At 53.2% G+C, this 19,075-nt stretch overlaps 2 protein-coding genes and 1 long non-coding RNA gene across 5 annotated transcripts; 2 read left to right on the top strand and 1 right to left on the bottom strand.

The window, feature by feature from the left end:
* The first annotated feature begins 249 nt into the window (after positions 1 to 249).
* Positions 250 to 2,293, top strand: CCDC85B (coiled-coil domain containing 85B). Of its 2 annotated transcripts, XM_081241386.1 has the most exons (2): positions 250 to 998; positions 1,154 to 1,491. In XM_081241386.1, exons 1-2 carry the CDS (start codon positions 941 to 943, stop codon positions 1,351 to 1,353), a joined length of 258 nt encoding a protein of 85 aa, XP_081097512.1. In that variant the 5' UTR covers positions 250 to 940; the 3' UTR covers positions 1,354 to 1,491. The 2 variants fall into 2 exon arrangements, with proteins under 2 accessions (XP_081097512.1, XP_081097511.1); XM_081241385.1 differs by having other exon boundaries at positions 278 to 2,293.
* Positions 2,294 to 2,387: 94 nt separating this feature from the next.
* FOSL1 (FOS like 1, AP-1 transcription factor subunit) lies at positions 2,388 to 8,272 on the bottom strand. Of its 2 annotated transcripts, none has more exons than XM_081241383.1 (4): positions 7,975 to 8,272; positions 5,932 to 6,129; positions 3,906 to 4,013; positions 2,388 to 3,461 (listed from the first exon to the last, which is right to left on the bottom strand). In XM_081241383.1, exons 1-4 carry the CDS (start codon positions 8,062 to 8,064, stop codon positions 3,042 to 3,044), a joined length of 816 nt encoding a protein of 271 aa, XP_081097509.1. In that variant the 5' UTR covers positions 8,065 to 8,272; the 3' UTR covers positions 2,388 to 3,041. The 2 variants fall into 2 exon arrangements, with proteins under 2 accessions (XP_081097509.1, XP_081097510.1); XM_081241384.1 differs by lacking the exon at positions 7,975 to 8,272 and adding an exon at positions 6,842 to 7,148.
* LOC308621159 lies at positions 7,550 to 9,506 on the top strand. Its single transcript, XR_014016420.1, has 3 exons — positions 7,550 to 7,666; positions 9,071 to 9,172; positions 9,422 to 9,506. It is a non-coding gene; the product is annotated as an uncharacterized lncRNA (long non-coding RNA).
* The last annotated feature ends 9,569 nt before the right edge of the window (positions 9,507 to 19,075 follow it).

Raw genomic sequence — 19,075 nt, forward strand, 5'->3', positions numbered from 1 at the left:
TTCTAAAGCAGCGAGGCTCTTTCAGACCCCAGCGATTTTCATCATGCTATTCCCTCTCCTTGAAATAGCTCTCTCATTACTTGCCAAAGTCCTATGCATCTTTCAGGGCCCCTCGGATATCACCTCTTTTGGGCAACCTTTTGCAGGTAGGGGGCGGTCCCTCAAAATGTGCTCTTCTTCCATTTGCTTTTTGTTTAACGCAGCTTGTCTCCTCTGCCAGATTACGATCTCTTTAAGGACAGTATAAGGATATTGATCAAGTTTGTTTCTGCATAAGCCTTACATACAATAATAGTTTATTGAACAAAAGAATCCCTTGTATGCCCCTCCCACTGGGCAGGACACGGTTCGTGAGAGGGAGAATAGGCTGATGGTGAGCCAGGACGTTTGGACTTATGTTTCCGTGGACTGGGAGCGATGCTCGGTGAGCCGAGACTCTTGAGTTCGAGCAAAGCTAGGAAGGAAGGAAAGGCGATCCGTCTGGATTTCGTCCGGGGGTGGGCAGGAAAGTAGGGGGCCGACCCCCGAATCTTGGTTCTCAGAGGGAGCTCGAGCTTGAGGAGGTTTGGAATTGGAAGGTACGAAGCTCCTAGTTTGCGGTTGACTGCCGCGGAGGTCGGTGACGCGGGTACCGAGTGTCCGCGAGGGTCGGGGACTCCTCGGTCCAGAGTGGGCGGGGAAGGGTCTTGCTCCCGGCTCCTAGGCCCCGCCCCCTTCCGAGGGATCTGGCTTGGATTGGCTGTTCTTCCTTGACGTCATGCGGCCCCGCCCCGGCGCGCGCCCCGCCGCGTGCCCACCCCCGCGCGGCTGCTGCAGCCTAAGCTAGGTCGACCACAGCCTGTCCGCGGAGCGGGTGCCTGAGCCCCAGCGGCGAGGAGCTCGTCGTGGGGCTCCTGGGCCGCGGCGGCGGGCAGGCGATGCTCCAGAGGCTTGAGCAGCCATGGAGGCCGAGACGGGCGGCCTGGAGGAGCTGACGGATGAAGAGATGGCGGCTCTGGGCAAGGAGGAGCTGGTGCGGCGCCTGCGGCGGGAGGAGGCGGCGCGCCTGGCGGCTCTGGTGCAGCGCGGCCGCCTCATGCAGGAGGTGAATCGGCAGCTACAGGGTCACCTGGGCGAGATCCGCGAGCTCAAGCAGCTCAACCGGCGTCTACAGGCCGAGAACCGCGAGCTGCGCGACCTCTGCTGCTTCCTAGACTCGGAGCGCCAGCGCGGGCGGCGAGCCGCTCGCCAGTGGCAGCTCTTCGGGACCCAAGCATCACGAGCCGTGCGCGAGGATCTAGGCGGTTGTTGGCAGAAGCTGGCCGAGCTGGAAGGCCGCCAGGAGGAGCTGCTGCGGGAGAACCTGGCCCTTAAGGAGCTCTGCCTGGCGCTGGGCGAGGAGTGGGGCCCCCGCGGCGGTACCGGCGGCTCGGGGGGCTCTGGCGCTGGGCCGACACCCGAGCTGGCCTTGCCCCCCTGCGGTCCCCGTGACCTGGGCGATGGAAGCTCCAGTACCGGCAGCGTGGGCAGCCCCGATCAGTTGCCCCTGGCCTGCTCCCCAGATGATTGAGGGCACAGCTTCGCGCTGACGCCCGCCCGGATTGCTTCTCCCGCGCGGAGACTGCGGTGGACCTCGGCACCCGGACGCCGCCCCCGCTGCGTACGAGGGGCCGCTGGCATGGACTTAGAAACCCTAACACTGAGGAGGGCCCCTGGCGCTCGCTGGCGGGGCAGGAGGGGGACTGGAGGCCGGAGCGGAGGGACTTGCTGGGGGCTGGGTGGAGGCTAATAAACTGAGGCGGAAGCAGAGCCCATGGCTGGGGCAGCGTCTGTTTGGGACTCGCCGGCGTTGGGACGAGGGCGGGGACGTTGAGACTGGGTACCATTCCCATCTGGAGGGACTGCAGAACTAAGGTGGCTGACTCCCCCATTACTTCCATCCTGGGGCGGGATGTGGGACCGTGGTAAGCCACTGGCTTCCCCCGTCAGGCCCCAGGACAGGCCGTAATCCAGCCCCTGAAGTGGCTCCAGCTCCCTTCCCGGCTCCTTCCTGTCCAAGACAATGGGGCAGGAAGCAGGTGTTGGGGGCCTGAAACCCACTCAGCCGCCTCCCGGGAGGCTGGAAGGGGCATAACAGTGCCCTCCTGTGGGAGCACTGTGGGCCCCCACGAGGAGGAGGATGGTAATCCTCTTGGCTTGGCACCTCACAGCACTTCTGTTCCTCCTCTCAGTCCTGGGGATGAGGCCGAACAGACATAGCCTCACTTGTCAGATAAGAAAATCAAGGTCCAGAAATATCAAAGAATTTGTCCAAGGTCATGTAGTGAATTGGTGGAGCTGAAATGGGAGCCTAGGGCTTCTGGCTCCAAATCTTCTCCCTTTAGCCTCTGGGTCCAATGAGAGCAGGCTAGAGCTGCAAGCCTTTTATTCCATTTTGGCAGGTTTGTATAAAAATACTCTCTTTAGGAAAATAAATAGCAGCTGCCCACGCTGTGGAGGCTTGGAGCTAAAGTCTTCTCAGAGCTGGGGGCTGCAGGTCAGCTCATCACAGAAACCTCTGGCACCCTCCTGAGCTGTTCCACTTAGGAGGGGCTGGCAGAGTGTCCTGGTTCAATAACCTGGTGCTGCTGGCAGTGGGGCTGGGTGAGTTAGTGTTCTCGGCGTGTAGAGCATCACCTCCTGTCGAGTAGGATTGGGTGAATCACAGGAAGAGGGTGATGATGACTAGAGGGGTGATCTGCAGGGGTTTAGGGCTCCAGAGGACCTCTGAGAATCTACAAAGTCCCTTGGGAGCTGCCCGGAATTTTCTCCAACAAACAGGAACCACTTTGTCTCTGACTTAGTGCAAATTGTGCTAGAGAGGCCAGCTCTAGAGAAACAGTGGGCAGCTTTGGTAGCCCCAAGCTGGCACTACCGGGAAGCAAAATATGCCCAGTCTCATCTGGATGGATGGAGAAGAATCTGCTGGGGTTGGACATGAGATATGGTCCAGGCCAGCTGGACCAATGGGCAGGGAAATATTGGTGAGGGTGGCACCCGCAGGGAGTGGGGGCTGGAGTGCCTCATAAGGCCAGGAGGGTTGGGGAGCCAAGGGGGTCAGAAGAGGGGTCCCCACTGCTGCTGCTACTCCTGCGGTGGGCTGAGGCACAGGGCTCCGGTGTGCTGGGGTAGGTGAAGACCAGACTGGGGGTGAAAGGAGTCAGGGAGGGTGTGGTCATGAGCGTGGGAGTGTGCAATGCTTCGGGTTCAAGCACAGGCCCTGGGGAAAGGGAGATACAAGGCACAGAGCGGGAGGGGGCTGGTGGGCTGCTGGTGCCACTGGTACCGCCTGTGCCGCTGGTTTCGCTCTCCTTGGCCCCTTCCGGGATTTTGCAGATGGGGCGGTGGGCTTCCAGCACCAGCTCCAGGCGCTCCTTCTGTTTCTGCAGCTCCTCAATCTCTCGCTGCAGCCCGGATTTCTCGTCCTCCAGTTTGTCGGTCTCCTGTGGACGATCAGGAGAGGAGTCAAGAGGATGAGGGCTGAATACCGCGGAGCCTCCCGCTGTGGTAGTGATTGGGAGGTTGGGGCGCGGAAAGTGGGTGGTGGTGGCGAGGGGGCGGGGGGGGGAGTGGGGAGTCTCCAGCAAGTCTGGACTACAACTCCCATGAGTCGATGGGAGAAAATGGGCACGACTCCCATCAGGCTCGGGGGGCATCTTCGAAGGACATTGTCGGTCCCAGCTTCAGCTCTTCTCTGTTCAGAGTGAGACGCGCTGCAATTAATTTTTAATCACATTTTCCTCGTCGGAGTGCGCCTCCGACAGGGAGCCGGGGGGGGACTTCATATACCGGCGCCCCCTGCGGCCCCGCGGGCTCTTGGGAACTGGGGGCCTTCTGAGGTTGGGTGGGCCGGGACCTGGGCACCCTGCGCACTCGCCGGTGCTCACCGCCTGCAGAAAGTCGGTCAGTTCTTTCCTCCGGTTCCTGCACTTGGCCGCTGCTAGCTTGTTCCTCTCGCGCCTCACTCGACGGCGTTCCTCCTCCTCGGGGCTGATCTGGGGAGGGTAGAGAGAGCCGTGAGGTGGACTCTGTGTTGCTGGCCCAGTGGTAGGAGCCTGGCCGAGGGCATGGCAGCGCAGGGGCGCCCTCAGCCTGCGTTTTGGGACCTCCGCACCCCGACCGGTTCCCCGCTTTAGTAAGCTTGGATGAGTCATATTTCCTCCTCGCACCCAGCTTTTGCCTCCTATGATTCCTCTTGGAATGCCCTTCCCGTCCTTCTACAAACCTTAACCCTCCTCCTCTCCCAGGACTCAGCTAAGATCCCCCACCCGACCCCGGCCGTTCCTGGAAGCTTTCTTTCATTCCGCAGCTATAAGTGGCCTTTCCTCCCCTGAGCCTCTGGGACCAGGCCAAGACCCTCATTCTTTTCAGTCTCTTGATAACCAAGTCTCCTCTTCCCCAGGGGCTGTAAGCACCAAGAGGGGCTAATGAGAGCTGCTAAGTAGTTGTTCATCGGGAATCTACTATGTGCCAGCTAAGAGCTTTACACAGATTCCTGTTTTCTTTTAATCATTTAAATTTTATTTTATTTATTTTTTTATACAGCAGGTTCTTATAGTTATGTATTTTATACATGTTAGTGTATATATGTCAATCCCAGTCTCCCAACTCATCCCACCCCACATGCCCCCCACCCCGCCACTTTCCCCCCTTGGTGTCCATATGTTTGTTCTCTACATCTGTTTATACAGATTCTTAACCCAACTTTTCGTGTAAGGAACTGAAACCCAGAGAAGACGAATAACTTGTTTGTGGTTCCAGAGCAGAAATTAAAATCCACTCACTCTACTTAACATTGAGAAAGAGGCCAGCTGATGGAGACCACCTCCCGCGAAGGGACCCCACTCACAGCTCACAGCCTCAGTCTAGGAGTACCCAGGATCATGGCTGAAGGAAGTCCAGGAGCCTGCCTCTGGGGCTTACACCATGGTCCCCTTCCAGTTGGTCACAGAAGCCAGCCATTCTGTTCCTGGGGAAGTCGCCCCTGGCCGATCGCACATCTTTCTTAGGATCCTGACGTCCTCCCCATCCCCTACGCTGCTGTCAGAACAAGCTCCTTAATGTGCAGACCTCGCGCACTATAGTCTCAGATACCAAAATGCCCCAGGGAGAGGAAAGCGGAACCACTCCCTAAAGACCCTCTAGCTCTTATTCATTTATTCTGGCACGGACTTTATTAGCAGTGTGCTGCTAAGAACCCTGGTTTGGGAGGTAAGAGTTCCCAGCTCTCTAAGCTTCAAGCCTTCTCTTAACCTCCTGGTGAGACAGTGTGGATTAGTGGTTACGATCTGACTTTAGAATTGGACAGACCTGTCTCATTACTCACTACTCGTGTGAACTTGGGCAAGTGACTACCTCTCTGTGCCTTCCTTTCCTTGGCTGTAAAATGGGGAATACCAGAGTTCATTCCCAAGAGGGTTTTCGTGAGGATTAAATGAGATAGAGAAACACAGCCTTAGAGAGTAGCTGAAGGGAACCCTCCTCTTTCTGTGCTCTTCCCAGTAACGTAGACAGCATAAGACCGCCCTCTCCATGCCTGTCAGCAGCTGGAGACCCTCTACTGTCCACACAACTGTCCACACATACACCTTACATGTTCTCACTGCTACCTTCGTTCCTGCCCCTGCCATCCCCTCTTCCTGGAATGTCTTTTCTTTCATCTTTCTCTCTATTCAAATCCTACCCATCCTTCTAGGCTTGCAGGAAGCCTTCCTTGATCCAGAAGTGACTGCTTTGCCCTCTGGATCTCTCCAGGGTATCTCATCACTTTCTGTCTTGGCCAGTAGTCACCAGTGGGTCTGTTCTCCCCATGCCCCTTCTAAGCCTGCGTTCTCCTTATGGGCAAGAGCTTATGCTCTGCACCTCAGCACCCCTGTGGCCACAAGATCCCGTGCAAACGCCACTGCTTCTTACCTGTTCACAGGGCCGGCGACGCAGTGCTGGAGTTGGGCCCAGGGCCCGGATGACTCCTGGCCGGGGCTGTGGGGGACTGTACTGGGGGTAGGCCAGAGGCCTGGGGTGGCTGCTGGGTCCCAGGAAGTGAGGCTGAACCATCCACTGCAGCTCCTGGCTGCCACTCACAGTGTTGATGCTTGACATGAGGTGGCACTTCTGAGGGATAAGACATGGAGGGCCAGGGATAAGGTCTCTGTGGATTGAGGGGCTTCCAGTAATAAAGTGTGAATTCCAGGTGCTGTCCCAACCACTTTATAAATACTGACTCATGTAATTTGCACAACAGTATCTTCATTTTCCGACAGGAAAACAGTTGTCCCTAGACACACAGCCAATAAGTGGGAAGTGGGGTTTGGACCCAGGCAGCCAGGCTCTTCTTACCCACTTTTGCACCCTGCCTGAGTCCCATCTACATAAAGAGGATAATGACAGCCCCTAACTTCGAGGGTGGCTGTGAGAATCAGGTGAGAGAATGTGTGTGTGACACAGCCTGGTAACTGGCAGGTGCCCAACACACAGGGGCCATGGTGGGCAAGAGCCACTGCTCTGGGTTCAAGCTAGCCCAGTTCTAATCTTAGCTCAGCCATTTACTGGCTGTCAGGGCGAATTATTTAACTTCAATGTGCCTCCGTTTCCTTGTTTTGAATATTGTCATAGGTGATGATTACAGCATTTCACTGATGCTAACGAGTTCCCTTCAGTAGCTCTGAAATCATAGTTGAATTGGCAACTTTTAAAAAAAATTAGTGGCACAAAACAATGGTGGGTTTTAAAATCAGTGGGGTCTTGGATTCTGTGAGGTAAAGTAAATGAGGTGGAAACTGCCCATCACAATGCAAGGCTGCACAGTATGCGCTCCAGGTATTACCTGTCATGATACTTTCAGCCAGAAACGTGAGGAATGGGTTGAGATGGGGGCTCAGTGTTCCGGAGGAGAACTGGGTTCAAGCCCAGGCAAGTCTGGACAGCAGTGTCCCCGGCTCAGCGCTGCGGGCTCAGTGACCCAGTGACCCCAGTTCCGGGCCGAGGTGCCGCCGGCGGCATCTCCCGCTCCCGAGGTTGTCCGGGCCCGGGACGCTCCGGGCCAGGAAGGGAGGGGCGCTCCGGGTGAGTCAGCCACCGTGACTCGGCCGCCGTGACTCGGCGGAACGGACGCCGCTCCTTCCCTCCCCTAGCGACACGTGCTCACGGGCCCTCGACAGGAAATGGGCACCTGCAGCCTCCCGGGTCCCCCCCAACCCTCAGCGGGCGCCGTTTGGTGCCGAGAGTCGGGGGCGCGGGAGTTGCCGCTGCAGGACCTCGCGCACTTCCGGCACCTCGCGGTTTCCACCGGCCCCAACCCGTAAAAGGGTCAAAGGCCAGTCTCCCGGGGCCCACCAGGCTCCACCGCGCCGAGATGGGGATGAGGACTTGGCGACGGGGTGGGGAGGGACAAACAAACGGTCAGGCACACGGATGCTCACAGACAGACTGCCGAGGATTCGCAGTCTGTCGGGGCTAGCCTGGCGGTGGATCCCGTGCGTAGGGACGTCTCGGCGGCCGCGGCTCAGACTCCGGACCTCGGAAAGTGAGTCCGAGATGGATCAGACCCTCTCTGATCCTGTCGGGGCTAGGACTAATCCCGGACTAAGGGGTCCCCTTCCGACGCAGATGGGACAAAGAAATTAGCGGTAAACAGGAAGAAGGAAAGAAGGTAACGGAGACGGAGGGACAGATAGACTGCAGACAGAGACGGGAAGGGGTACGAGCGCGAGAGGGGATGTTCGCAGATGTTTGCTCCGCCCGCCGCGCCCGTTCCGCTGGGGTGTGGGGGAGAAAGTGCCCTTAGACAGCGGAGAATGGGCAGAATCCTCTGCCACTGCTCCGATACCATTCCCTGCTCCTTGTTCCCGGTCCCAGTCCCCGAGTGTGCGGGAGCGGCCCGCACAGTCCCAGGCACTGTCCACCTGGGGATCCCAGGCTCTGTCCACATGGGGATCCCAGGCGTCGGGTTCCTCTCACCTGCTGGCCTGTCGCCGGGGGCTGCGCCGGGTCGCCGTACGCACCGCCGGTCCCGGAGCTTGGCCCGGGTTCCCCGTAGTCTCGGAACATGCCCTGGGCTGGCTGCTTTGTGGGGTCCGCGTCGGCGGCTTCGGTTCTGACTCACTCGCTCCTAGCGGAGTCTTTTCTTTTTATGAATGAGAAGTCCTCGGGCTGAACCACTTCCACTGGGGGTGGGAACGGAGAGCGGGCGTATCGCAGCGGCTCTGGACAACTCTGGGCTCCACCTCTCCAGACGCACTGCCTTTTGTCACTCCGCCCTGAACTTTTCATCGCTTCCTACGGTCCAGTAGCCGACTTTTGTTGGGCAAAAGGGGAGGACTTGGCGGCCCCCAGAGACAGCGGCGGGTCCGCCCCCTCTGACGTAGCTGCCCATACATGGTGCAATTTCCTCGCCGCGCCCAGGTGGAGCGAAGGATTCCCCCGCGGACAGACACACCTGAGAGCAGCCGGGCGCCCCGCCCCACCCAGCCCCGCCCAGGCCCCAAGCGCAGACCTAGACCCCCGCCGCCAGACTCCAGAGCCTCTCACTGCTTGGTCTGGCTTCAGTGTTTGCATCCGTAAAATGGGACGAAATAATCACATAGCGAGCTTGCTACGCGTGGGAAGTTGGAATGAAGAATGTGAAAGGGGTCTGGAAACTGTAAATCGGATTATAAATGTGATTGGTGTAATTATTATCATCATCATCATTTACTGCCAGGGCAATGCTACTGCCATTATTTCATGCCAGGAATCGTGCTACTACCAGCCAAGTCATGGCGTGAGGCCCATTCACTGGCATTGTTTTAGGGTTCAGGTATACTAAAAAGTGAATAAATGACAAACCAGGGTTACCAAAATGGTGTATATTTTAAATGCTTACAATGACATGTTAATGCGTTGAACTACCCACAAATACAATGCAATGTAATTGCACTACTCTCAGGATAATTTCAGGAGCTATAACAAATTTTAATTCAGAGCCCCTATAAGCAGTGAGAGCTTGTGGTGGGACACAGTTGTCCTGTGCTCTGATAAACGCCATCTTCTTTAAATACTGTAACTGCTCTTCCAGGTCTGCGTTGTCACAACCCTTGTTTGGGGATTATGTCAAAGGTCTGTGTGAATGTGAGGCCAGGACCAAATGTCAACAACCGAAGACCGACAACCATGGGAGGTAGGTGTCGTTATCATCCCCATTTTACAGATGGGGAAACTGAGGCTGAGAGATGTTGAAATGAGGTGCCTAAGATCGCTAAGCCAGTGGCTGAAGCAGGTTGCCAAATCAGGGCTGTGGGAGCTCCAAGCCCGGGCTCAGACAAGAGTTTTCAAAGCCCTCACAGGCAGACATATTTTCACACATGCACAATATCAGTGCTGAGAGAACCACCCCGAAACTTCTTCTTTGCCTCTTCCCATTCTACAGATGAAGAAACTGAGGCCTGGAGAGAACAAGGAGCTGCCAGTGTCACACAACTACAGAGAGAGAGAGAGCTGGGCTCTCCTGCTTTCCACTGGTACCTCCTTTTTAAATTTTTATTTATTTATTTATTTATTTTTGGCTGTGTTGGGTCTTTGTTACTGTGCGCGGGCTTTCTCTAGTTGTGGTGAGCGGGGGCTACTCTTCGTTGCAGTGTGCGGGCTTCTCGTTGTCGTGACTTCTCTTGTTGCAGAGCACGGGCTCTAGGCGCACAGGCTTCAGTAGTTGTGGCATGTGGGCTCAGTAGTTGTGGCTTGCGGGCTCTAGAGTTCAGGCTCAGTAGTTGTGGCGCACGGGCTTAGTTGCTCCGCGGCATGTGGGATCTTCCTGGGCCAGGGCTCGAACCTGTGTCTCTTGCATTGGCAGGCAGATTCTTAACCACTGTGCCACCAGGGAGGCCCTCCACTGGTACCTCCTTTTGATCAGCTCCAGTTTTGTCCTCAGGGAAGAAAGATTTCAGGAAGGTGGGGACCTGGGCTGCCTTCCTTGGGGACTGATGTCAGGGTCAGTGGACACATTTAGGACTTAGAGCCAGCCAAGAGGCCAGCTTGGCCCTGGGCTTCCAGTCTCAGTACTACCATTTTCTGTCTCTGTTACCCTGGGCGGGTCACCTTCCTTCTGAGTCCCACTCCCAATGGAAATAATTGAGCCTCCCGCTGACCTCATGGGGTTGCTGTGGGATCAGATGACATCACAAATGTGAAAGTGCTTTGTAGGCTGTAAAGTCATGTGCACTCAGAAGGTGGCTACCAGCCTGGTGCCTATCCCTTGCCCTTATTCTACTCAATGCTTGGCATTCTCTAAAAAGAAAAGGAACCAACAGCAGTTTACCAGAATGAGAAATATATGGGTGTGTGTGTGTGTGCACGTGTGTGTGCACGTGTGTGTGTGCACGTGTGTGTGTGCACGTGTGTGCATGAGAGAGAGAGAGAGAGAGAGAGAGAGAGAGATTTTGTGAGGCAGTGTGATTCGTGGAAAAGAACAGATATGCTGGAATCAGACAAGCCTGAGTTCTGAATTCGAATTCTGGTTAGGCTGCTCGCCAGCTGTGTGCTCTGGATGAGGCATACAATCTCTCAGAGCCTCATCTGTAAAATGAAGACATAATGATAACTATATAGTGATAACGTCTCAGCGTTGTCAGAGAATAGATATAAAATAATGTCACATGCTTCATACAGCATATAGTAAAAATTTGACAAATAGCAAAAATAATTACGTGTTAATAAAAAGCCCCAGGGCTGGGAGTTTTGGGGGCTCTGATCACATGCTAAGGTATTCATGTGCATGCATACACACTAACTGATATCTGAATTCCTTGGCTAAGTCCAAGCAGGACAGGTCAGAGTGACACAGGCAGCCAGGCTGTGGCACATGCGAGGCCTAACACAGGTCAGCCTTGACTGCATTCGTCTGCCGGCCCCAGAAACACCACCCTGCCCCCACTCCCCAAGCAGCCTGGGACAGTGACTGAGCAGGGGCTCAGGTTTCGTGTGTGTGTGTGTGTGTGTGTGTGATTACATGACTCTGAAAGTCCCTTCCTGCTCTAACCGTCAGTGGAGCCACAAGGAGGTCCTTTCAGAGGCAGCACATTCCAAGCTCCTCAGTCACTAACGCCCGCCTCGTGGCTGCAGTAACGTTCCTGGCCCCTGACCTCACCAGCTCCCACCCAGGGAGGCCTGGCGAGACTCCCAGGGGGCCACAGTGGTTTCAGGAGTCTGGGGGCTGGGAGGTCTGAAAGACCCAGGCATTGTCCCTTGGCAGCTGTGTGAGCCCGGCTCAATCACTTTCCCTCTCTGAGCCCCTGACAATCCCCACCTCCTGGGGCTGCAATGAGGCAAAAGGAGGTGGTGGATGAGTGTGCCTTGCGCCCAGTAGGTTCTGTCAATGCTCCCAGGGCATTGTAGGTGATGTTTATGTTTTCCAGTTTCCGTTCACTTTCTACATTGAAGTTTATTTAGTTTTAAAATTGAGGTGAAATTCATATAACATACAATTAGCCATTTTAAATTAATGTTTTTTTAAAGTCTTTTAATCAATTAATTAATTAATTTTTATTTTTGGCTGCACTGGGTCTTCCTTCCTGCACATGGGCTTTCCCTATTTATGGCGAGCTGGGGCTATTCTTCGTTGCAGTATGCATACTTTTCATTGCGGTGGCTTCTCTTGTTGCAGAGCACGGACTCTAGGCCCACGGGCTTCAGTAGTTGTGGCACGCGGGCTCTAGAGTGCAGGCTCGGTATTTATGGTGCACGGGCTTAGTTGCTCCGCAGCATGTGGGGTCTTCCCGGACCACGGGTCGAACCCGTGTCCCTGCATTGGGAGGCAGATTCTTAATTACTGCGCCAACAGGGAAGTCCCTTCCTAGCCATTTTAAAGTGTACACTTCAATGGGAGTTTGTGCATTCACGATGTTGTGCAACCGCCACTTCTCTCTAGTTTCAAAACTTTTAAATTATCCCAGAAAAACACTCCATATCCATTAAGTAATGACTCCCAATTAGCCTGTCCTCCCACCCCCTGGTATCCACTAATCTGCTTTCTGTTTCTACAGATTTGCCTCATATGGACACTTCATATAAATGGAAAATTTATTGTACAATTTGTGACCTTTTGTGTCTTGTTTCTTTCACTTAGCATAATATTTTCCAGGCTGATCAGTGTTGTAGCAAGTAGCAACACCTCATTCCTTTTTATGGCTGAATAATATTCAATTGTATGGCTATACCACAAGTTATTTATTCATCAGTTGATGGACGTTGGGTTGTTTCTACTTTTTGGCTATTATGAATAATGCTTCTGTGGACATTGTGTACAAGCTTTTGTGTGAACATGTGTTTCCATTTATCTTGGGCATATACCTAACAGTGGAATTGCTGGGTCATATGGTAACTCTCTGTGTAATCTTGTGAGGAACTGCCAGACTGTTTTACACAGTGGTTGTACCCTTTTACATTCCTACCTGCAGTGCCTGAGGGTTCTAATTTCTCTACATCCTTGCCAACACTTATTATTTTCTGTTTTTTTTTTTTTTTCTCTTTTTGCGGTACGCGGGCCTCTCACTGTTGTGGCCTCTCCCGTTGCGGAGCACAGGCTCCGGACGCGCAGGCCCAGCGGCCATGGCTCACGGGCCCAGCCGCTCCGCGGCATGTGGGATCCTCCCATACCGGGGCACGAACCCGCGTCCCCTGCATCGGCAGGCAGACTCTCAACCACTGCGCCACCAGGGAAACCCTTATTTTCTGTTTTTAAAATACATCCTAGAGGGTGTGAAGTGATTGTGTCTCTTTTTTTTTTGGAATTTTATTTTATTTATTTTTTTATACAGCAGGTTCTTATTAGTCATCCATTTTATACATATTAGTGTACATATGTCAATCCCAATCTCCCGGTTCATCACACACACCCCCGCCCCCCTGCCGCTTTCCCCCCTTGGTGTCCATACGTTTGTTCTCTATTCATTGTGTCTTGATTTGCATTTCCATAATAACCAATCATGTTCCTTAATGACCAATGAACATCTTTTCATATGCTTGTTGGCCATTTGTATATATTTTTTGGACAAATGTGTATTTAAGTCCTTTGCCCATTTTTTTTTTTTTTTTTTTTTTTTTTTTTTTGCGATACGCGGGCCTCTCACTGTTGTGGCCTCTCCCGTTGCGGAGCACAGGCTCCGGACGCGCAGGCTCAGCGGCCATGGCTCACGGATCCAGCCGCTCCACGGCATGTGGGATCTTCCCGGGCCGGGGCACGAACCCGCATCCCCCGCATCGGCAGGCGGACGCTCAACCACTACGCCACCAGGGAAGCCCAAATTAATTAATTAATTATTTTTTTGTGGTACGCGGGCCTCTTACTGTTGTGGCCTCTCCTGTTGCGGAGCACAGGCTCCGGACGCGCAGGCCCAGCGGCCATGGCTCACAGGGCCCAGCCGCTCCGCGGCATGGGGGATCTTCCCGGACCAGGGCACGAACCCGCATCCCCCGCATCCCCCGCATCGGCAGGCGGACTCTCAACCACTGCGCCACCAGGGAAGCCCTCCTTTGCCCATTTTTAATTAGGTTGTTTTCTTTTTGTTGTTGCTGAATTATATGAGTTCTTTATATATTCTGGCTACCAAACGCTTATCAGATATATGATTTGCAAATGTTTTCTAACATTCTGTAGGTTGTCTTTTCACATTCTTCATAAAGTCCTTTGATGCCAAAAGTTTTTATAATTTTTTTGAAGTTCAGTTCATCTATTTTTCCTTCTGTTGCTCATGCTCCCAGGGTCCAGTTGAAGAATCCATTGCCAAATTTGAGGTCATGAACATTCACCCCTATGTTTTCTTCTAATAGTTTTATAATGTTGATTCTTATATTTAGGTTGTTGATGAAATTGAAGTTTAACATACCTACAGTAAAGTGCATTCATCCAACATGTTCAGGTCAGTGATTTTTTACATGTATGTAAACGCATGTAGCTACCACCCTGATCAAGGTGTAGGGTATTTCCAAAAGCCCAGAACCTCTCTGTGCCTCCTCCCACTTACCATCCCCCACCTATAGGTAACCACTATTCTGACTTCTAGAGTCATAGATCAGTTTTGCCTGTTCTTGAACTTCATGTAAATGGAAACATACAGCATGTACTCTCTTGGGTCTGGTTTCTTTTTTTTTTTTTTTTTGGCCACACCATGCGGAATGTGGGGTTCTGGTTCCCTGACCAGGGATCGAACCTGCTCCCCCTGCATTGGAAGCATGGAGCCTTAACCACTAGACCACCAGGGAAGTCCAGGGTCTGGCTTCTTTTACACAGCATGTCTGAGGGATTCGTCTACATTGTTGGGTAAAGCAGTAGCTTGGTCTTTCCCATTACTGTGTAGCATTTCATTGCACAAATATCCCATAATCACTCTCTACATTCTTCTGATGATGATATGGGGGTTCTCCAAGTTTGGGGCTCTTCTGAATAAGGCTGCTGTGAACTTTTTTTTTTTTGGCTGTGCTGCGCGTGACTTGCAGGATCTTAGTTCCCCAAGCAGGGATCGAACCCGTGCCTCCTGCAGTGGAAGCACAGAGTCCTGACCACTGGACTGCCGGGGAATTCCCTTATGAGCATTCTTGATATGTCCTTTGGTGGCCAATTGCACTCACTTCTCTTGGATATGTGCCCGGGATGGATTTGTGGGTCATAGGGTACCTATAAATTTGGCTTTGATTCTCTCCAACAGTTCTCCAACCCACCAGCAGTGGGTCAGAATTCCAGTCTCCCCACATCTGGAGGTGACATTTCAGTTCACTTCAACAAAAAGATTTCTTTCCCTTGGTCCTAGTCCCCTCCCATCTGTTCTGGACACTCTCCACAGCCTCCAGCTTGCTCCCTCCCCTTCACTTCCCACAAGCAGCCTGAGGAATTTTTAAAATCCTGACAATGTTCACAGAAGAATCTTTTACAATTCTGACCATTTCACCCTCAGACTTGGACCCTTCTGAGCCACCACAGCAAGCTTCAAATTGCTACACAGGAGGGTCTGAGGTCTGGGAAGGGGTGGGGTCAGGATGCTTGATACACTCTGTGTTCTTTTAGGTTGTCTGTTGATTGGGAGACTTGGAGGGCCAAAAGGGTCACACAGGTGGCTCACGCTCATGTAGCTCTTATGAACCAAGCACTGTTCAAAGTAATTCATTAATCCTCACAACAACCCTGTAGAGACAGATAATAATATTATACCCATTTTACAGATTAGGGAATGGAGGCATAGAGAAATTAATCAGCTTGCTGAAAGCCACACAGCAAGGAAATTGTGGAGCCAGGATTTGAACCTAAGCAGTCAGTCTCCAGAGCCTGAGCTCCTCACTGCCTTACTGGTCTGTCCTTTGAAAACAGCCAGAATCCTTAACGTGGCATCCCAGGCCCTTCCAAGTGTGGGCCACCTGCCCAGGCTCCTCCCTCAGCAGCACCCACTTACTCTCTCTGCTCCAGGCTTACTACTGGACCAAGCTTCTCACCTTTGCACAGGCTATTCTCTCTGCCCACAATGCCGTCCCTCATCCCCTTGCCTGGGTAACTCTCATCTTGCAGGTCTCAGTTTCCCCATCACTTCCTCAGGAGGCCTTCCATGAGTCCATGAGTCCTTTATTTATTTATTTATTTATTTATTGGCTGCATTGGGTTTTAGTTGCGGCACGTGGGCTCTTTCTTTGTGGCATGCGGGCTCTTCTTTGTGGCATGCGGGCTTCTCTCTAGTTGTTGCGTGCAGGCTCAGTAGTTGCAACACTTGGGCTTAGTTGCCCCACGGCCTGTGGCATCTTAGTCCCCCGACCAGGGACTGAACCCGCGTCCCCTGAATTGGAAGTTTGATTCTTAACCACTGGACCACCAGGGAAGTCCTCACGAGTCCTTTTTTTTAAAATTTTTATATATTTATTTATTTTTGGCTGCATTGGGTCTTCGTTGCTGCACGCGGGATTTCTCTAGTTGCGATGAGCGGGGGCTACTCTTCATTGTGGTGCGCGGGCTTCTCATTGTGGAGCACGGGGTCTCGGTGCACGGACTTCAGTAGCTGTGGCTCACGGGCTGCAGAGTGCAGGCTCAGTAGTTGTGGCGCACGGGCTCAGCTGCTCCGCGGCATGTGGGATCTTCCTGGACCAGGGCTTGAACCCGTGTCCCCTGCATTGGCAGGCAGATGCTTAACCACTGCGCAACCAGGTAAGTCCCATGAGTCCTTAACCTAGGTTAAATCTCTCATGTAATAGAGTCCCATAGCACTATGCAGGCTATTACATTTTTTTTTAACCTGCTCAGAATAATTTTTAAAGATTTTCTGTTTGGGGGAGACAAACACAAAACACTATATATATATATAGTGCATGTAAGAGAAAAAATTATTTTAAAACATGATCTTTATTTTTTACTTTGCCTTATGTTTTTAAATATTTCATTGCATTTGTTTTTCAACTAGGTAATACATTTACATGCTTCAAGATCCAGAAGCTGCACAAGGGTATACAGTGAAAAGCCTCCCTCTCTATTGTATGCAGTCTCTTGCCTATCTTTTTACCCAGAAGTTAGCCTGCTCTATACCCTGTTTTGCTCCTTGCTTTTTTGTTTTCTTATATCTTGGAAATCCTTCCACTGAGTATATGTAGACCTGCCCCATCAAACAAAAATCTACTTCATTGAGGTATATTTTACATTCAGTAAAATTTACATTTTAAAAAATGTGCTGGTCTTATGTTTGCCCATTTGTATTCACTCATGTAAGCACATTCCAGTCAAGATATAGAATATTTCCATCCACCAGAAAATTTTCTCCTGGCCCTTTGCAGTCAATCCTCCCTACCCCAGAAAGTCACTTATCTCGGTTCTATCACCATAGATCAGTTTTGTCTCTTCTAGATTTTCACATCAGTGGAATCATACAGTGTGTGCTCTTTTGTGTCTCGTTTCCGTTTCTCACCATTATGTCTGTGAGATTCATCCAGGTTGTGGGTAGCAGTAAGTTCACTTCTTTTGATTTCTGAGTCTGGTCCCACTGCATGATGGACAAGTTTATCCATTCTCCTGAATTAACAGAGTTAAAGTTGAATGGAACCAGCAGTCAGGGAGGTAGGGAGGTAGACTTGGTCCTGGCCCCAAGGTGTTTACAGCCCAAAAAAGTGATCAGCTGCTGAGGAAAACATCCCTGGTGGAAGGTAGAGAGTGCTGGGGCCAGGAGCTGGAGAGAGCCAGGGGAATTACAGGAGCGCCCACGAAGGAAGGATGCAGGTTTCCTGGCTGAAGAGTATCTGAAGATGGGGGAGATATTTCTGGATTTGGAGTCAGTAGGCTTTACAAAGGCCCGGGGGTTGGGGGAGGAGAGGCCTGGCTCCCTGTTGTCCAGGGCACGTGGTAGAATGTGTATTGGGACCATGATGGGAAGGGTGGTCTGAGTGAGGCCTAAGCCAGGGCCCGTAGTCCCGTGTGAGGGGCTTGACTTGGGCTGGGGGACAAGAGGACCCCTGAGTGCTGTTTGAACGTGGAAGGGACCTATGCTCACTTTCCTGAGGCTGGAGTCTGGGGAGGAGGGGGCTGGAGTCCCTTATGGGAAGGTCTTCTGGCCCGTGGGGTTGGAGGGAGCCATTTGGTGGGGCCCGGGCTGAGGAAGGGGGTGGGATGACAAGGGGCTGGGCTGCTGCTTCCAGGGCCTAGGTATCACCCTCCTCATTCCCCAGATGCCACTGAGCACCGGTCCCTCTGCTGTCCTTTGAGCCTCATGCCACCCTGCTGTGAAGGCAGTCCTGTCCCCATGATGCAGAGGAGCACATGAGGCTCCAGAGAGGGAAAGGAGCTGGGCTAAAGGGTTACAGGGAGTCGGGGCGGGGGCAGACCTCTCCACCCCAGGGCACTGGGGAGAGTGTTAACTACATGGTCCCAGCTCTGGCTGCACCTCTGATTTGTTATGGGACCTCAGGCCAGTCTTTTTCCCTCTGGGAGCCTCAGTTTTCCCTTCTTGCAGATCAGTGGTTTACATACAGTGATCCCTAAAACCAGAGGTTTCAGCAGAGGTGCGCTGGGGGAAGGGGCAGGGCAGACCAGGCCGTCATCCCTCTTCCAACCAGCGCGGCTCAGGGAGGCAGGCGGGATAACAACGTGAGCTCTGGAATTGGATGGCCTGGGTTTGGGTCCTGGCTGTGGGACCTGGGTCATTCTCTTCTTTCTGCTTGTTTCCTCACTTGTAAGAAGATCGTAATGATTGTACACGCTCTTCAGGGGATTATTGGGGCCGTACATGAGGTAAGGTGTGGATGGCACTTAGCACGGGACTGGTACAGTCAGCGATCAATACACGTTAGTGAGGGTTTTCTTGCTGTTATGTTTCGTGCCATGTGGACCATTTCCTCTGAATGCAGGCCATCGAGGGCTCTGCTGTTGGTGCCCCTGATGGCGCTCTGCCCGCTCAGCCTGGCCTCTCATTTCTTTTTTTCTTTTTTTTTTTTTTTTTTTGCGGTACGCGGGCCTCTCACTGTTGTGGCCTCTCTCCCTTTGCGGAGCGCAGGCTCCGGACGCGCAGGTTCAGCGGCCATGGCTCACGGGCCCAGCCGCTCCGTGGCATGTGGGATCTTCCCGGACCAGGGCACAAACCTGTGTCCCCTGCATCGGCAGGTGGACTCTCAACCACTGCGCCACCAGGGAAGCCCTGGCCTCTTATTTCTTAGAGTAGCTGCTGTTCCCTGCAGACCCAGGCCCAGGGAAGTTGGGGACTGTCACTCAGTTCTGGAGGCCTCACCCTCCCAGACCTGAGGCTTCCCGCCACCTCCAGGCTCCAGGCTCCGGGTGCCAGCCAGCTCTGGCTGTGGGCCGGGGCGGGGATGAAAGGCTGGCGGGCCTGTGCTGGGCTAATAAACTGCCCCACCCTCGCTGGGAGGACCTCTGGGCACCCGTGTAAACTGAGTCATGGGGGGCAAGGGGGTGAGTCATCCGCTTGTGAGTGGGAGCCAGATGGGCAGAGGTTGTCTGCGTGGGGCCCTGGGCTACACTCCACGGAGCCACACCCTCAGCTCCCCTCGAGTAGCCAGCGGGCCCCTGGCCCAGGGCAGGGGGCGCAGGGCCGGCCTGCTGAGGGGCAGTGGCCTG

The sequence above is a fragment of the Mesoplodon bidens genome (assembly GCF_964165515.1).
Source record: "Mesoplodon bidens genome assembly, chromosome: 7".
In the NCBI taxonomy this organism is placed as follows: Eukaryota; Metazoa; Chordata; class Mammalia; order Artiodactyla; family Ziphiidae; genus Mesoplodon; species Mesoplodon bidens.